The sequence below is a fragment of the Apostichopus japonicus genome, chromosome 3 (assembly GCF_037975245.1).
Source record: "Apostichopus japonicus isolate 1M-3 chromosome 3, ASM3797524v1, whole genome shotgun sequence".
Taxonomy (NCBI): domain Eukaryota; kingdom Metazoa; phylum Echinodermata; class Holothuroidea; order Aspidochirotida; family Stichopodidae; genus Apostichopus; species Apostichopus japonicus.
Genome location: NC_092563.1, coordinates 22,963,384 through 22,979,431, shown reverse-complemented (window position 1 = coordinate 22,979,431; position 16,048 = coordinate 22,963,384). Strand labels below are relative to the sequence as shown.

Sequence of the window (16,048 nt, the reverse complement as noted above, 5' to 3'; positions counted from 1 at the left end):
CTAAAACCAACGCAGTGAGAAATAAGTCACGAAACGCAAAAGGTATTGAACGCCAAAAGGACAACAGGTGGCGCTATTACTCTAAACAGGAGGTGCTACTACCCAAAACAGGAGGTGCTACTACGTACCCTAAAAAGGGGATGCTACTACTCTAATTAGGAGGTGCTACTACTCTAAACTCTAAACAATCATAAGGTAACGATTTCGAGTCACTCCAAGATTAATGTATGTCGTCTAGTTACAGAGTTGTTGACAACAGACAATTCATAATCATGGACGTTAAATATGGATCTAAGAGACTGACTTCGGTCTGCTTGCGGCTTTGGTAAGCCAATGATGGCTTCTTTGCGAATTCCTGCTTGCAGGAGGATCTGAAATACATACAACACATGTATATGACTTAGGGATCTTTCTCTTTAGATACAATTGCAATTTACTTAAGTAAAATTCAATTCTTCTTAAGTAAAATACATTTTAGCTTAAAGTGGAATTGAAGGATCGGTCGAATGGCAAGCCGTTTTAAAATTAACCTCGTACGGAGAAGTGGTTGGTCTGGGGGCAATGTTTACATGGTACCATGCCTGTGGTACTACTACTACTGCTAGTACCACTGCTTGGTGGTATATCGTGTTGAAGTCGTTCCCTTGCCCTTAAAAGTGCCCTTCCAACTTCATCAGCAACAGTTTGCAACGATTGATTGGCTGGCTGCATTTACCAAATGTCTAACGTTCAGACTCAGTGATAAACATAGCTTTGCTTCATTTGCTAAGGGTAAGTATGGTGTTATGTTCGTGCGTACACAACCAAAGCTGGATAAGTATGGCAGTATGGGGGAATGGCCGCAAATAGTTGCGTAACTAGTACGTCTTGAACGTGACTATAGGGTCTATAGGGTCTATAGGTCTCGCACTACAATTAATTGTTCCATTGACTTACACACTAAACTCGTCACTTTCAAGACATGCCAAAGCATTGATAGAAGGTTTTATCTGATGATTTGAGGGAAAGGAAAGAATGGTTTTTATGATTTTAGGAAATAGAAGGAATGGTTTAATGAATTGAGGGAAAGGAAGGAATGGTTTTATGAATTGAGGAAAAGGAAGGAATGGTTTTATTGTTTGAGGAAAAGGAAGTAATGGTTTTATGGTGTGATGAATAGGAAGAAATGGTTTTATGATTTGAGGGAAAGGAAGGAACACTTTTTTAAATGTTTCCCAATTGCATGCAAACGTTCGTTACCCGTCTTCAATTCCACCCCTTGCAAAAATTTTGACATTTCATTTCTTTTTGCTTTTGCAGCCTGCTGCCTCTGCCCCCCCCCCCCCCAGGAGCAGTTGGGTTTCCCTCCAATGTGCCTGTCGGTTTTCCCCAGTACATCTTGATTAACTTATTAATAGGTTTAAGTCGTCTCCTTGAAAACGTTTTTAGTCTGAAAGTAAATTCAGAAAACTTCCTCGCAAAATATTTTTATAGAATTGTTTGCTTTGTATGTACCGTCGTGTTAGATACGCTTTTTTTGGACAAGATAAAATCAACATATAAGACAAATATGGAGATTACTATGACAGATATTCATGGTAGTAGGTAACAACATTTATATGTTGCCTTTGAACTGGTGTAAGGTGTGAATCCCAAGATTGAAAGATATTTCCTAAGATGGAATCTTGCTATGTGGTCTTTTGTTCAAGCACGGTTTCATTACTTTCATTACTGAAGCCTCTGTCATTGTGACTAAACAATTAAAATGGTTTATGGAAATCTCATGAGTTTGATGTATATCTCTCGATCACACCTGTTATTTTGAATTTCTTCTCTTCAAAGGATCCTCCGAGGTATTCCCTTGCAGCAAACGATCCTCCCTGTAAGTATTGGAGCCTTTCCCTTACTGAGTTTCAATATTAAAAAATGACAATTATTTAGAACATTGAAGGTAAAATGAAATCAGTAAATTGATTTTTTTTTAGAACCATGAGGCGCTGCCTAAAGTGTAACAAAAAGGATTCCCTTTTTAAGGTTTCAAAAATGTTTAAACTGCCATAGTTCATTTGAATATTTCTGTCATTTGGAAACTCATCACATTTTCTTTTATTACAAACCAGGAATTTGATCTATTATTCATATTAAATATTGAATTTATTTTCTTTTGCATTCGTGAACACAGATCCTCCACCACAGGCTCAACCGATGGACCCAGGTAAACCACATCCTGCGCCTAGAGGGGTAATGCCAACCCCTTCCAGCAGCTGGACCAGCCGACACGATACCCGAACTCCCATCAGTGCCTTCAGAGGCTCCCCGTCAGCCAATCACAACGATGGCGGAGATGATCTGGACTTTGACGAACTCAGCAAAAGATTTGAAGATCTCACGAAGAAAAAGTAAAAGGCTCAAGCCAGCGTAGACGTGACAAATCGATGACATTGCAATAACCTTGGCCCATTTACGGATTATTGTTGAGATGCTTGTCCAGCCCCGCCCAACCCATACACGCTTCCTCTTGTGGTAATGTCTCCATTTTGTTGATATTATTATTTGTAGGTGGTATAGACAGATTAATTTTACACAAAGAGAACTTTTAGCTGTAGAGTAGTTGAAATAAAAAAAACAAGAGAAAATATAAAGTTCTGTTTTCTTTGGTGTTGTGTATATATTATCTCAAAAATTGGCCCTGTTTCTTATTTTGGCTTTTCTTGTCAATTTGGTCACATAAAGGATATCGGTTTCAGTTCATGCATTGAAGAAGATAACAGTTTTTGTTTGTGGTAAACAACAAAACGATTTATAAGTGTTAGTGGCTTTTTGAAAACATACATCAATCAATTTATCGATGAAATTAAAAACAGTTAATAACAAGAAATGACAAGTCATTTGAAATGCAGGACAAAAGTGAAGCTGGTTCCCAATACAGGGATTCATTTGCTGTCAAAATTTGGTGAGGCAGTTTTGCAGACTCCGAATTGGATATTATATGAAATACAATGATTCCTGTGTGACTGGTTACATCTTATATAGCTAGTTGCCCATTCTTTGTGGCATTTCGCTATGCCGTAGTGGATAATTATTCCCTGCTAGACGATTAATGGATAAAGTTACTAAAAAGTCTGAGGAATAATAATCGCTAAGTAAAATATCTATTATAATGTTGAATATATATAAACCATAGTATATTGCTATTTTTGGTGAGCCTATTTGGTTTTTCTTAGGACATTGATCCCCTGTAACAGATTGTTTGGTACGGTAATACATTTCAGCAGGTTAGATAGTGGAACTCCTACTCTGTAGAGATAAAATGTGGGCTAGTCATGTACAAACCATTTCGGTAGCTAAACTGTGTGAAATAGTGTGAATAGTATAAAGAGCGTAATACTTTATCTTTTGACTAGCATACATGTAGAGATATCAAAACATTTCTTGCATGCTTTCTACACTATACTATTACATCAAATTTATTTAAAAAGAATATAAACTCAAAGTTTCTTCTATTAGTTAACAACAGAGCCGTGTGATTGTTGTAATAACATAACACAATTTAATAGGTTACTGATTGAGTAGTTTTTTACTCTGGAATAACAGCTTTATTTCCAAAAAATGTTGCATGTTCTGTTAAGAAATTTTGTTATAATTGGAACATCTTCATAGACAGGTTGATTCTCTAAATAGATATCCATGTAAACACATGTCCTGTGAAGGACTTGCTGTCAAAGGATAGTTTTGGTCTCCAAAAACCAGTTTAAGAAGATGTTTTCATTCATCATAGCCACATAGCAATTTCCTATCATTTCTTCTTCATTTACAAGTTATCTTTGCCATGATTGTAATGAAGTGAAAATTTTGTTTCAAGTGTACAGACGTCTGCGAATGTTTGATTGGTTACTTTCTGGTCAATAAAGTTCTTTGTGATAAGAATCAAATAAATAACAACTAGCATATATCTATTAAAGCAACTATCTAAGCCTTTCGATAATAATCTGTGTAACATTAATCTCTTAATGTTAACCGTTCTCTGTAAAAGTCATTACGTAAAATTGACATTTCTAGACTTTTTTTCAAGTATTTAATAGGCAAGCAATGTTTTGAACATGATTCTGTTGATTGCTTAATTCAATATGATTATTAGTTTAATTTTTATATTGTACACATTTGAAAAAAAAACCCCGGACATTTTGGGTATGAAGGGGAACAGGTAAGTACTAAATGTAATGGAAATAAATAGGGGTCAACCTACAGAACAATAATGTAAAAGATATCTTTGTTAGAAGAGCACGAGACCAGTTCATCTCACTATTGGTACTCCACTCTTAGTCATCAATTTCTTCTTTCACAGTTTCATCTCCTATGCAGCTTGCTGTTAGTGTTTTGTAAGTGTTCTGTTGGTGCTTGCTTTCTATAATTCAAGAAGTAGAGAGGATTGATCCTTTTCATCTAACTAGCAACCTTAACACTGAACTGCATTTAAGACAAATCAAACCATGTCTCCACATGATAATAGATTTGTTAAATCAAATAAACATTTGATATGAAAATAGTCGGTAGTGTATGTTATTTATCTTAGAATTAATTTGTTAATTACAGTGTCCAATTTATTTTTTTTAAATATTTTCTTTTCACTTGTTAGACTTAGAACACAAGGATGTTCTTTCTTGATGTGTTTCTCTGATGGCCCATGTACACAAAATATTGAAATATTCTTTTTCCTTCATAATATTGCAACTATGATGTTCTCATTTCAAATCTTATGGGACTTCCTCCAAACTTTTTCACCTGCAGAGCTTTTCATGTGTTGAAGAGAGGAAAGCTTGGCTCATAAGAGAAAACCTCAGAGGACATATCTTTGTTGTAACAACGATAAGAGAAGAGAAAATAGCAAAATCATCAGTGTTAAAATGTTAATGTGGTAAGCTGGAAACAGTTACAGTAAAAGCTGGATAAACCTAATAATATCCACTTTTATCTTGTGATGTTCTAAGCTTGCCCACTTATCACAGTGACGGCATATCTGGTGATATCGGTTGTAACGGTTTTGAAACTAAAGGTCTCTAAGAAAATATTGATTATTGATTACGTAGTGTATATAGCGCTAACTGTATTTAGTCTAATGGGAAGCTGAAAATTCTGTTTTTATAATTAAAGGAGAAATATTTTCACACTTTTATGTATACAACGGTATGAAAATAAATGATATTCTTATCAAATTTGTATCTGTTTTGATGAAAGACTCTTTCTTGTGTTTGAGAATCAGTGCTCCTAGCGTAGGCCGTGACACACTGGAGATAAAAAAGAGCTTAATATACACAATTGTTTGTGACAAAGCAAAACAGGGCACACTTAAGGAAATGTCAAGGAAATTTATTCAATAAATCAGCAAATACATCATAGACTCATTCCCTATCAGTGTTCAAAGCCTGATATCTACCAATTTTCTGCAGAAAGCACAATTTTACTTTGCGAGAGGTGTGCATTTTACAAGGAAATGGAGTAACTTTGAGAAAGCTGTAGCAGAAGAACTTAAAGTTTCAACATTGTCATAAGTTTCAGATCATTCGTACACCACCTTCCCCACCCACCCCCGACACTGCCATTGCCCCCTCAATTGCAAAGTACGTATTTACAACACCTCACAGTTTCATGGTAATTACAAATGGACACAGCGACTGTCTCCACCGTATACTTATTTTTAGCCATGGTCACAACATAATGTCACAGAGTTTCATTTTATTCACGCCTAATCCTGGAATAGGAAACATTGTAAAATTGAGTATATACATTACCAGATAGTTGCTTCCTTACCTCAAGGAAATCTGCAACAGTCGGTTTAACTTCTAACTTTAAAAATGATCATGTGATCTTTTTCAATGGTTGCTATAGGCTGTAAGGAATTTACCGTCGCAGTTTACAGTTAAGTAATTTACATCTATGAAAGAACAAATAAATATATTGTGATCACATTTTGCACCTATACTGATCACTTCTATTTTCGAGCAACCTTTTCAGAAAATTGTGGCCATTATATGATAACGTTTTGTGCCGTTTGTCTTATAAAACATTGCCCAATACGTACACCACAAAGTTCATTCATTTGAAGGTGTTTCACTTCTGTGAAGAGGAGTTACGATCAAGTTTACAGTCACTAAGCACATATCTATTGCTCATCTCAGTACCATCTTTACACGGGTCAAGCACTCTTGGCTATTCCTAATTATTTGTATTTCGTGTTCAACTTAATATACAAGAAACTACTCAAGTTCAAGAGGTGCAGAAAATTTCTAAAACTCAACAACAATCTAGTTCTATTTATAGAATTTTGGAAAAGACCGATTGTGAAACTGAGAGAGTGTTTACTCACTTGAGTATCTTAATTCCAAAGTTCTATGTCATGAGAAGATAATTCAATGGCAATGACAAACAATTTGTCTTGATTCATATCTGTCTGTAAATACGTTTAAAAAGATAAGTATGTTAGCTTTCTAGAGGCCTCACTACTTCATGTAATGATTTATAAGAAAAACTATTCGAGTTGTAATAAGGATCGTTTTGAGGATATTACGTACATATGCATGGGTTATCAATTTGATTACAATGTCTCGGGCTGCTTGTTTCAAAGCAGATGTCGTCACCACTTCTCGTTGCACTCAATGGAGATTAAAGTGCGTGGCTAACAGTGGCGTAGCTAGGGTTTCAGGGGTCCCGGTTTAAGAATGAAAGGTGGGGCCGTTCACCCTCACCTCATTTAAACTGCATTCACACAAAGTCGTAAATAAAAAGGGAAACAAGCAAAGAAAGAATTACTTTTAACTGTTGTATTTGGCTCTTTAGTTCAATTCCTATGAATTCTACGAGCGTGGTTAATATATCGCATGACCAAGCACAGTATATGCTTTCTGAGTCCATTTAGTTATCAGAATCGTTTGGCATGCACCTCTTCTACCTGCCTATTTTTCTGTAGTTTCGGTCACTGGTTGGTTTGTTTTCTTACACTGTTAAAAGTGGTTGTATTTTAGAGGTTGAGTTCCGACAGCCAGGACGCCTGTGCTGAGACGTAATTTTACAGTGGTTTGTGAAAAACGGTGAAAAGTTTTTCATTGGATACATGGAAGCCGTCAATTCATGTCGATGTTTTCTATTACAAAATGTTTTGGGTATGATTAGCGGTGCCCTATCCAAAATTTTGTTGTTTGTTTTGGCGTTCAATAGCGCGTATGGTGGGCGGAGCCCCAGCGGTTGATTAACATGTGCCTTAACGTTATAACAACTACAGAACTAAACTGTTTTTCCTCTCTCCGTCTCACATGGAAGATTATGCTTAAATCCCTTTCATGTGAATATGAAAGTATTATTAGGTTGTTGATTAAATAGTTGTCGTTATTAAAAGTGTTTCATTATGACGGATGGTCTAGATTTGCCATCGATACATGAGAGTTAATATTCGTTATAAATGAGACCGTCAGGTTTGCATGTAGGATATGTCTGTGTTATCATGGGCCTACGTATATTCGCATAACAATTGTTTATCGTTGAAGTTTGATTAGTGGTACAATGTCATAATTTACACGAGTCATATCAGTACAAAAGTGATTTATATCTTGATGTTGTTAATAATAGTATATTATATGTATCAGGATGCCGTAAATGTGACATTTTAGGTAATTTCTCTGTACGTAATGTTGCTCAGTGACCTAGCGTTATGAATAGGCTACAGCGTGTACATTTGGTCGTTAGAACTGTCATGAGGGGTGACGTCATTGCTTAGTAACAAGAGTATGGGATCTAGAGAGAAATAAGTATTTATGGCCCGCCAGATTGATTGTATTGTTATGTATTGAATTATTAGACGGATTGAGCAGGTTTAGTTTATTATTTTAAGAACTAGAAGTAGCCTTTGTTTATGTCAGGATGAAAATCCATTCAGATGCCTTATCCATGGATAAGGGGTCCACCTAGATTGAATCGGTGACGTCACAACATGTCTGTACCATTTACAATCGTAGATATAGTTGAGGTTATATTCAAACGTCACCTTCTATTGGCCCTTAAATTAATGTCAGTAATGTTTTGTTGAAATGATTGCCGGTTATATTCTGACATATGAAAAAACCCAGCGACAACTCTTTGAACGATAATAAACAATTAAAGAATATTGATTAGGTGTTTGAAAACTAAAATAAGGCAACATTCTCGATGTACAAATTGTCATTCCTGCCAGGTTCCAAAGGTTGAAGCAGATCCGCTTGCAGTGGTAAATGGGAATAAAAAAGTTAGGTACCAGCTCCCAGGTCTTGGTTAATTCTAGCCAGAAGTGATATGCTTCATTACACTTTGGTATTTGCAAACCAAAACAACAAAAAAACAATTAGGACAAATCTTCCAAATATAATGTAAAGATTATTGATAACGATATGCATCCACTGTATGTATTTAGGCATCGAAGACTGGGACAGGCGTTGATAAGGAAAAGCTACATAACGATTTGACAGCAAGGGAAGAAAGCTATCATTCGAAAGTCGTTTCACGAAGAATGAAACGAGCAGTAGAAAATTAAAATATCATAATGAGTGTAATGTTCTAATGTTCTAGACACAACCACAAACTAAAGATGACTGCTTAAAATATCGTTCTTTTCGTGCCTCTCTATCAATATAAAGATTGTCGTTGAAAATAACCTCCTAAATACAGCTGTAAATATTATGAATCTCCCCCATTGTCTATCTACAAAATATCCCTATTCCACATTAAGAAATATTAAAATAAGATGAAATCGGTAGGAACTATTACAATATAGCAGAAAGTACTTGTATTACATATGAGAACGTAACAATAACCTGATCTATACGAGTTTAAGATCCTCAGATATGATAAACGTATATTTTCTTTTCTAACTTTAGAGCGATAAATTCCCCTTGAAAACAAAATGATGCTCCCATGATTAATGGATCTGGGACTTTTTTTGGTGTTTCATAGAATATCTGGAACCTATCCAACCCGCCAAAACGGCTCGAAGAAGAAGAAGAAGTGTGAGCTTGTGAACTCGCTGACACGTTTTCGTTAATCTGAACTTTCAACAGTTCCCCCATTAACTCGAACGATGCATCGTAGACAAACACATTGGCGAACTTATCTCTGCAAGAATAGGACACCCAAAGGACGTACCAATGATTGTCTTCGTTCCTCGTGCAAACACTCCACGGTACGGCTATTTCTACGTGTTTCAGTTCTGTAGGTTTCTTTACCGTCTTACTAAGGCCTACGCCATTCAGAGAAGGGTAAAATCGAATGACCCCGTTACCGTGATCACAAACAGCCATGCTTCCGTCCACACGTATGTGTAGAATATGGGTATAACTTTTCAATGTCACTTTCTCTGTTAGTTGCATTACTTCCCTAGGGGCTTTGCTGTTCTCGATATCCAGATGGACTATCGTCTTTCCATCTCCTAACAAGGCGTAACACCCTTTCCGTTGTTCGTCCCACGATATACCGATGATATCCGGGAGGTTGAAAACAGTAGCAACTATTTCCATGCCATCTTCCGTCTTATCTGTGGTTGGAAGAGTAAACTTGTGAATCTGTCCAGAAGCCAAGGATAGAATGCTACGCCGATCAGAACAGAAGTTTGGTGTAATCGTCAACCACTTTTTGTCAATGCCTGTTTCAACTACAATGTCATCTTGTAAGAAGTTAAAGTTATTGAACTGGACGAAATTGTGATTACCAGATACATGACAAGAAATAGATATCAACCAATGTATCTGTGGCCATATAATTCCACATAAGTCATTATCATTAGATAATTCAAATGTTTTCATGTACTTTGAAAGAGTCGACCCACGGCTAACCAGCTTACCAACACATGATTTTGCCTGGGATCGAAACTGTGGATCACGATAAGTGAAGGCATTCTTCATATCCTGAAGATAAGCAAGATTTTTTAAAATGTTCTCTTTCTTTTGTGTAACAGATTTGAACCCATTTAATTTGGAAACATTGGCCTCCTGAAGGTCCTTCTGAAAGGACAAGCAGATATCTGTAGAGTAATTAGTCAGCAAAGCGATCTCGGAATGCAGGCTTTTCATTGGAGCGATCGTTCGACGAACAACCTCCCGTTCTTGTTGTACAGCTTGTTTTAGAGTTGTCTCTTCGTCGTTAGTCTCTCGTGTAGTCGTTTTTACAGCGTCGGTAATTTCGTTCATTAAATCTTGAGACTGATCTTCGCAAGTCTTTTCGACTGTAGACGTGAAGTTGGTAATTTCTGCTAGTTGTTCGGTAATTGTAATAAGCTCCGCCATGGTGGCATCAAGGACCTCCCTTTGCTGTGTGACTATTGCTCCTACCGGTGCAATGTCGTGATCCTCAGACTCTGCGTGTTGGTCTTGTACGCAGTCTTCGCATATCTGTCGTTCACACGTTCTACAGAACTGATCGCGAGTTTTCATGTGTGCAGAACAATCACCAACCAGTCTTCTGGACTTCATATTAAAGTCTGAAGAATCTTTCTCTTCCTCCACAATGAGGGCTTTAAGGGTGAAGTTGGTGGGTAGCGAGTCAGAGGAAGGTGCGATTATTTGTGCACGACAGACGGGACATGAGGCTGGAAGTGCTTGCATTAGCTTTTCAATGCATGATTTGCAAAAGCTATGTCCACAAGGCAACACCTTGGGATCGGCATTCTTGAGACAGCATACTGGGCAATCGAGTGGTGATAAGCGAGCTTCTTGGTCATCTTCAGAACTGTCTGCCATTGTTGGAGCGATCTACGACAGAGAGAGAGAAATTATTGCACCATGTTGCATCTAAGGAACCTTACCAAAAATCCCTCCGGAAACGAAACCCCTCGTCAGAACAGACGTGGGTCAAATTGTGTGCACCCCACCCCCCCCCCCCCTTCCTCGACAAAATTTCGAAATGCAACAGAAGGTAAATACTACATTGTGTTATGGAAAGTCATCGATCGATTCAAGCATTAATTATACCATTTTCTATCAATCATAAAATGGAGGCAAACAATCGCTTTGCCCAATCACACAAAGAAAGCTGTCTGCGCGCCCGACTACTGTACAATCATTACAAGTTAGTACTGTCATTGACTGATTAGGTTAATAATTACTTTATCGTGACGTACATATCTTAATGGAAGAGTTCTACTGTACACATCAAGATGCAGAACATTACAAAGAATGCTGAATGAGTATCAGCTAGAAATGAAATATAAGATTGTGCTCATGAGCCGCAGACTAATTTTGGTCACGAATATCAGGTGAGGAGAAAGGGGAGGAAGAAGTATACCGATGATACTGCCATCATGTATAGTTTAAAAAAAGGAATTAGATAATTGAAAGGGTCATCAATTTGGACATGGAAGCTGTTTCTGATTGAATGAACACTAATAAGCTGACACTTAATGCTTCTAAATCCAAGGTTATGACATTTGGCTCTTCTCAAATTATACAAAATGTTAATCCCCTGAATGTAAAACTTGATTATGATATTCTTGAAATGTGTATGTATTCAAATACCATAGAACGTGGTTCGACCCGTTTCTTAAATGGGAAAAAAAGGAATTATATATTGAAAGGGTCCTCAATTTGGACATGGAAGCTGTGTCTGATTGGATGAACACTAATAAGCTGACACTTAATGCTTCTAAAACCAAGGCTATAACATTTGACCCTTCTCAAATTATACAAAATGTTAATCCCCTGAATGTGAAGCTTGATAATTATATTCTTGAAATGTGTATGTATTCAAATACCATAGAACGTGGTTCGACCCGTTTCTTAAATGGGAAAAACATATTGACAAAATTACTGCAAAAATATCACAGAAACTTGGTATTCTAAAAAGACTTAGCTTGTGTGTTGACCAGCATACACGTAATACTATGTACAACGCTTTAATTGTACCCCAGATAGTTATGGTCATGCCGTGTGGACTACGGCGACGAACAAATTGGTTCACCTGGTTCAGGTTCTCAAAAATTGAGCAGCTAGATTAGTCCTGGGGTGTGGGCTTTGGGGTGTGCATGTTACAGATATTTTGTTGTTGAATTGAAGTGGCTAAATATCCGTCAAAGTGCATTATATTTCAGGAATATACTAATGTATAGATGTGTCCACGGCCTGGCTCCAGATACCCTTACTGATAATGCAATTCTACTGAAAGATAGACATTCCTACAGAACTAGATCTCGCTGCTCTAATAATGATTTACTTGCTTCTGTTAAATCTGTGAATGGTAAAAGTTCCTTTTAATTTTCTGGAGGCAGATCGTGGAACAGTCTCTCCCCAAATTTGAAATGCTTGCCAAATGTTAATATTTTTAAATGCAATATGAAACTTATATATTTTGTTTAGATGTCTGATAATTGTTGGTCTAACTTTTTGCCGTCCTTTTTGTGCTTTTGAATGTTTACCGTTTTTCTACTGCATAATATTGAATATGTATTTTGTATTGAGGGCTCATATGGAAAGCAGTGCTTCTGCACTGAGCAGGACTACCCACAGTAAAGATGAAATTAATAAAAAAGAAAGTATAGTATAGTTTAGTGTAGCGAAGTGTAGTATAGTACAGTATAGTAAAGAGTAGTGTATATCTATAGCTTTAAGACTGGATTAGTGGGTTGATTATCCGAAGAATATTCCGTGAATTCATGCAACTGACACAAGGGACCTCTTTCGTTGTTCTCTTAATAAACTAAGTTGCGCATCCCTTACGAAACCTGTGTGTACAGAATATTATTTGGGAGTGTTTTAATATGTCAAAACATATCGGACATTTTCAAACTTGTAAGTGGATCGGAAATGTGACCTCTTTGGCATGTCACATCCGATTTAGAAGAAAGAGATAAGGATTTTCGCGATTTATAGATCATAAAAATCTCGATAAAGGTATGTTCTGTTAAGTGAAGATATAACTTGAATACTTTGGGTGTGTGCAATTGCATGAAGCACCAAAGTAATATAGTAAATAGTATCACGGGGTAGGAGTCGGGGATCTGTCTCTTTAGATACTGTTCTTCATAACCTAGAAAATTAGCTGTGTTTGATACATAACATAAACAACTCAGCATTTCTTATTTAAAACTTTCCCATTTTCCTGCTAAACTGATAATGGCTACATCATACTTTTAATATTTACAATAGTGCATGTCCATGCTTTGCTAGAGTTTATTTGAGAGCACCAGCTCATATCGATTGACACATTCATTGATGACAATGCCAATGACGTGAATGCCAAAACAGATCTTATAATATTATATTTTCATCATTTTAGTCAGTTATAGGAAGGCAGGCAATTTTTGCTCGACCGAGAGTGCCTCCATTACAAGATACCAGATTTGAGTCCTCATAAGTTCTTGATGAAACATGATAGAATCCTGAAAATAGCTGTCTAGGCCAAGCTGTGGCCACAACTTTGTAATGGAGGCGCGCTCGGTCGAGCAAAAGTGGGCGTGGCAAGGTTGGCTGAGTTATTAGATTGATTAAGTGGTAAAAACGTTAACAAAATAATTGCCTGCAGCGCAATCATTATTAGTTTAGCGAGAAATGAATGACATACTTATATTTGGCACTATATATGGCAGTACTTCCAAGTGACCCGGAGGAGAACACTGACAGACAAATTGTGACAACTGAATGTTAACACATCAGTGATTGAAATTGAAGCTACTGTTCAGAGTTGTGAGAAATACTGTAGGCCTATAATGCAATCAAGCTGGTATATACGTATCGGTTATTGAAGAAACATTATCCTTCGTTAAATACACCTTTTGCAGCTTGCACTAACAACGGAAAATGGCATTTCGCCAATGCTCTTAATTCCTACCTGTGTCTGATAGCGCAATTCCGATTATATGACAGACTCTTGGAATGGATATAATATAATGTAGACGTCTTCAGCTGGTGTGAGAGAACATAAAGACTAGAAGTATGTCTGGAGTAGATATACTTCACTTCTCTGACATTCTTCGTCTGCGTGTTCAATCTATGTATAGAACTTTATATTCTACGAAAAACTACAGTGGAACATAATACACAATTTATGTAACGTGAAGTGTCGGCGTATTCCGAAACCTAAAACACAACGCAATGAAAACTTAGTCATGGTTGATCATAAAATGTGTGAAATGCGCCCCAGCTATATTTCAAGGCATCCTTATTTTCCTCTCCATTATTTGCGGAAAGTAACACTCTCAAATCCCATTGTTCTGAATTGAGTAAGTATTAGTTTTTGGCTAACGCCATTAATATGGCAGTCGACATTAAGACAGTGTTAAAAAGTCACTATTTACAACATACGGGCCATCGCAAATCAATTTTTCGCTTCAGTCAACTTCAGTCAGCTTTCTTAGTCCTCCTCCACAGTGGCGTCGCCAGACATTTCAATCTTGGGGGCACTGAGGGCATACTACTTACAGAGGGGGCACAATGTTGCTGTGAAAGCCGTCCTGGGCAAGGGATGTGAGGGGGTGCTCACCTACCCTTAAAATTTTGGTTTTTGAGAAATTTATTGATAAATAAGGTTCCTAGATGCAATCTGGTGCTATATTCTTCAACTTAAATTTTCGGGATTAGTCTGTCCGATATTTATGTTTTTAACTGAGGCAGATCAAGTTTGTTTGGCTTAGTTGTTTTTTAACACTACAAATCTCATCTGGGGGGGGGGGGGAGGCACCTAGGAGCACGATTTTCTTGGAGGGCACGTACCCCCAGGCCAACCCCTGCTCCTGAAGCACCTTGATTTTTTTTTTGTAGTATTGTATATTTGCACTGTGTAAATAAATTGAAACTAAAACTCACGTTTCACTAGTGAGTCGTGGCAGCATCCACCAACTATTCTCTAACGCCTACAATTGAAAAGAGGGTGCTATTTTAGATTGCACCCGTTACAAAAGAAGTAGAGTACACTACATTTTTTATCTGAAGTTGTCGAGATGTTTGCTATTTATGATTTTTATTCTTTACAGTAATTTTACGGCATGATAATTCAAGAGATGAAGTCACATATGAAAAAGAAAAAGAAAGTTATCCAGCCAGTAAAGTACATCCAACGTATGGTTTTGACTGCAAAATAGTAACACCCATCACTGAGCAATGAAAAAGAAAAGAAAGATACATTGATGTATTTATTCTTGTGAGTGCAAACGATCAGTTTATTTCTTCAAACGGGCTTACAGGTTGCAAAATTCTACTCAGTCACTGATGTGGAGTGTACATAACATAATCAATACGATAAAAAATGAAAAATTGCACGACTCGTTAATATTAATCCTGGCTACGTAAGTAGTCAAAACAGCAGTCTTAAAATAGTCGAAAGACAGACGCGAACAAGAAGATAGATAAATAAATGATAGTTCTATGTATTTATCGACTAATGCCGACCTCAGTTTATCCAAATAAATGGTCAAACAAGAGGGTAATCCACGGAGTTGTATATCTCATCCCTGCAGTATAAGACTAACTTCAAATGAACAATATTATTATTAGTAACTCAATATGGCAATCGTAGGAAAGTACTACGTGATATTAAATTATACATGTGGAGGGTCTGTGTCAATTTCCTTGGAGTTACGGAAACAAAATAGACAAGCGATAGTAACTAAATTTGACCTTTGGTTCTGAGGGTCTACGAGACACAAGGGTTCAACCTTGGGTCACTACCTTCACACCAAGTTTGAAGAAATTAACCCAACAGAAGTTGACACACACACATACGGACATGTTTAAACACCTCCCTCAGTCATCGACTTCCAGTAACCCTGGGTTACACCACCATGTGTGCGCAGCTACTCATGGAAATTAACCATTACTCTATGGCAACAATGTGGCCTTGTGGCAACTGTTGCTACGGCAACTGGCATATCTGTATATGGCCCTACTGGCAAATGAACTATAATATCTCACCTTCCCTATATGGGAGAGGTGAGATAACAAACCCAAAAACCATCTCTAGCTCCGTTTGGGAGATATTTTAGTGTCTGAGTGTGTGTGAAATGTATATGTTTCTTTCAAAGCTTGAAACAACGCAGAGGAAGGGTTTTATTGACAACAACACCCTC

General features: G+C 37.1%; 2 protein-coding genes across 4 annotated transcripts in view; one reads left to right on the top strand and one right to left on the bottom strand.

Moving 5' to 3' along the window:
- LOC139965510 (IST1 homolog) overlaps positions 1–5,196 on the top strand; it is a 35,736-nt gene extending 30,540 nt beyond the window's left edge. For all 3 annotated transcript variants that reach the window (XM_071967943.1, XM_071967947.1, XM_071967945.1), the window contains one exon: positions 2,162–5,196. In XM_071967943.1, coding sequence (XP_071824044.1) covers positions 2,162–2,382 — 221 coding nt within the window. In that variant the 3' untranslated portion in view covers positions 2,383–5,196. The remainder of the gene's footprint in view (positions 1–2,161) is intronic.
- A 3,156-nt stretch (positions 5,197–8,352) lies between these two features.
- LOC139965507 (uncharacterized) lies at positions 8,353–13,980 on the bottom strand. The gene is made up of 2 exons (XM_071967937.1): positions 13,816–13,980; positions 8,353–10,745 (listed from the first exon to the last, which is right to left on the bottom strand). The coding sequence occupies exon 2, from the start codon at positions 10,731–10,733 to the stop codon at positions 8,841–8,843; it is 1,893 nt and encodes a 630-aa protein (XP_071824038.1). The 5' UTR covers positions 10,734–10,745; positions 13,816–13,980; the 3' UTR covers positions 8,353–8,840.
- Between the last annotated feature and the right edge of the window lie 2,068 nt (positions 13,981–16,048).

What these genes read in the sequence shown, in the direction of transcription:
- LOC139965507 (XM_071967937.1), bottom strand. Translation starts at nt 10,733, where the DNA reads ATGGCAGACAGTTCTGAAGATGACCAAGAAGCTCGCTTATCACCACTC.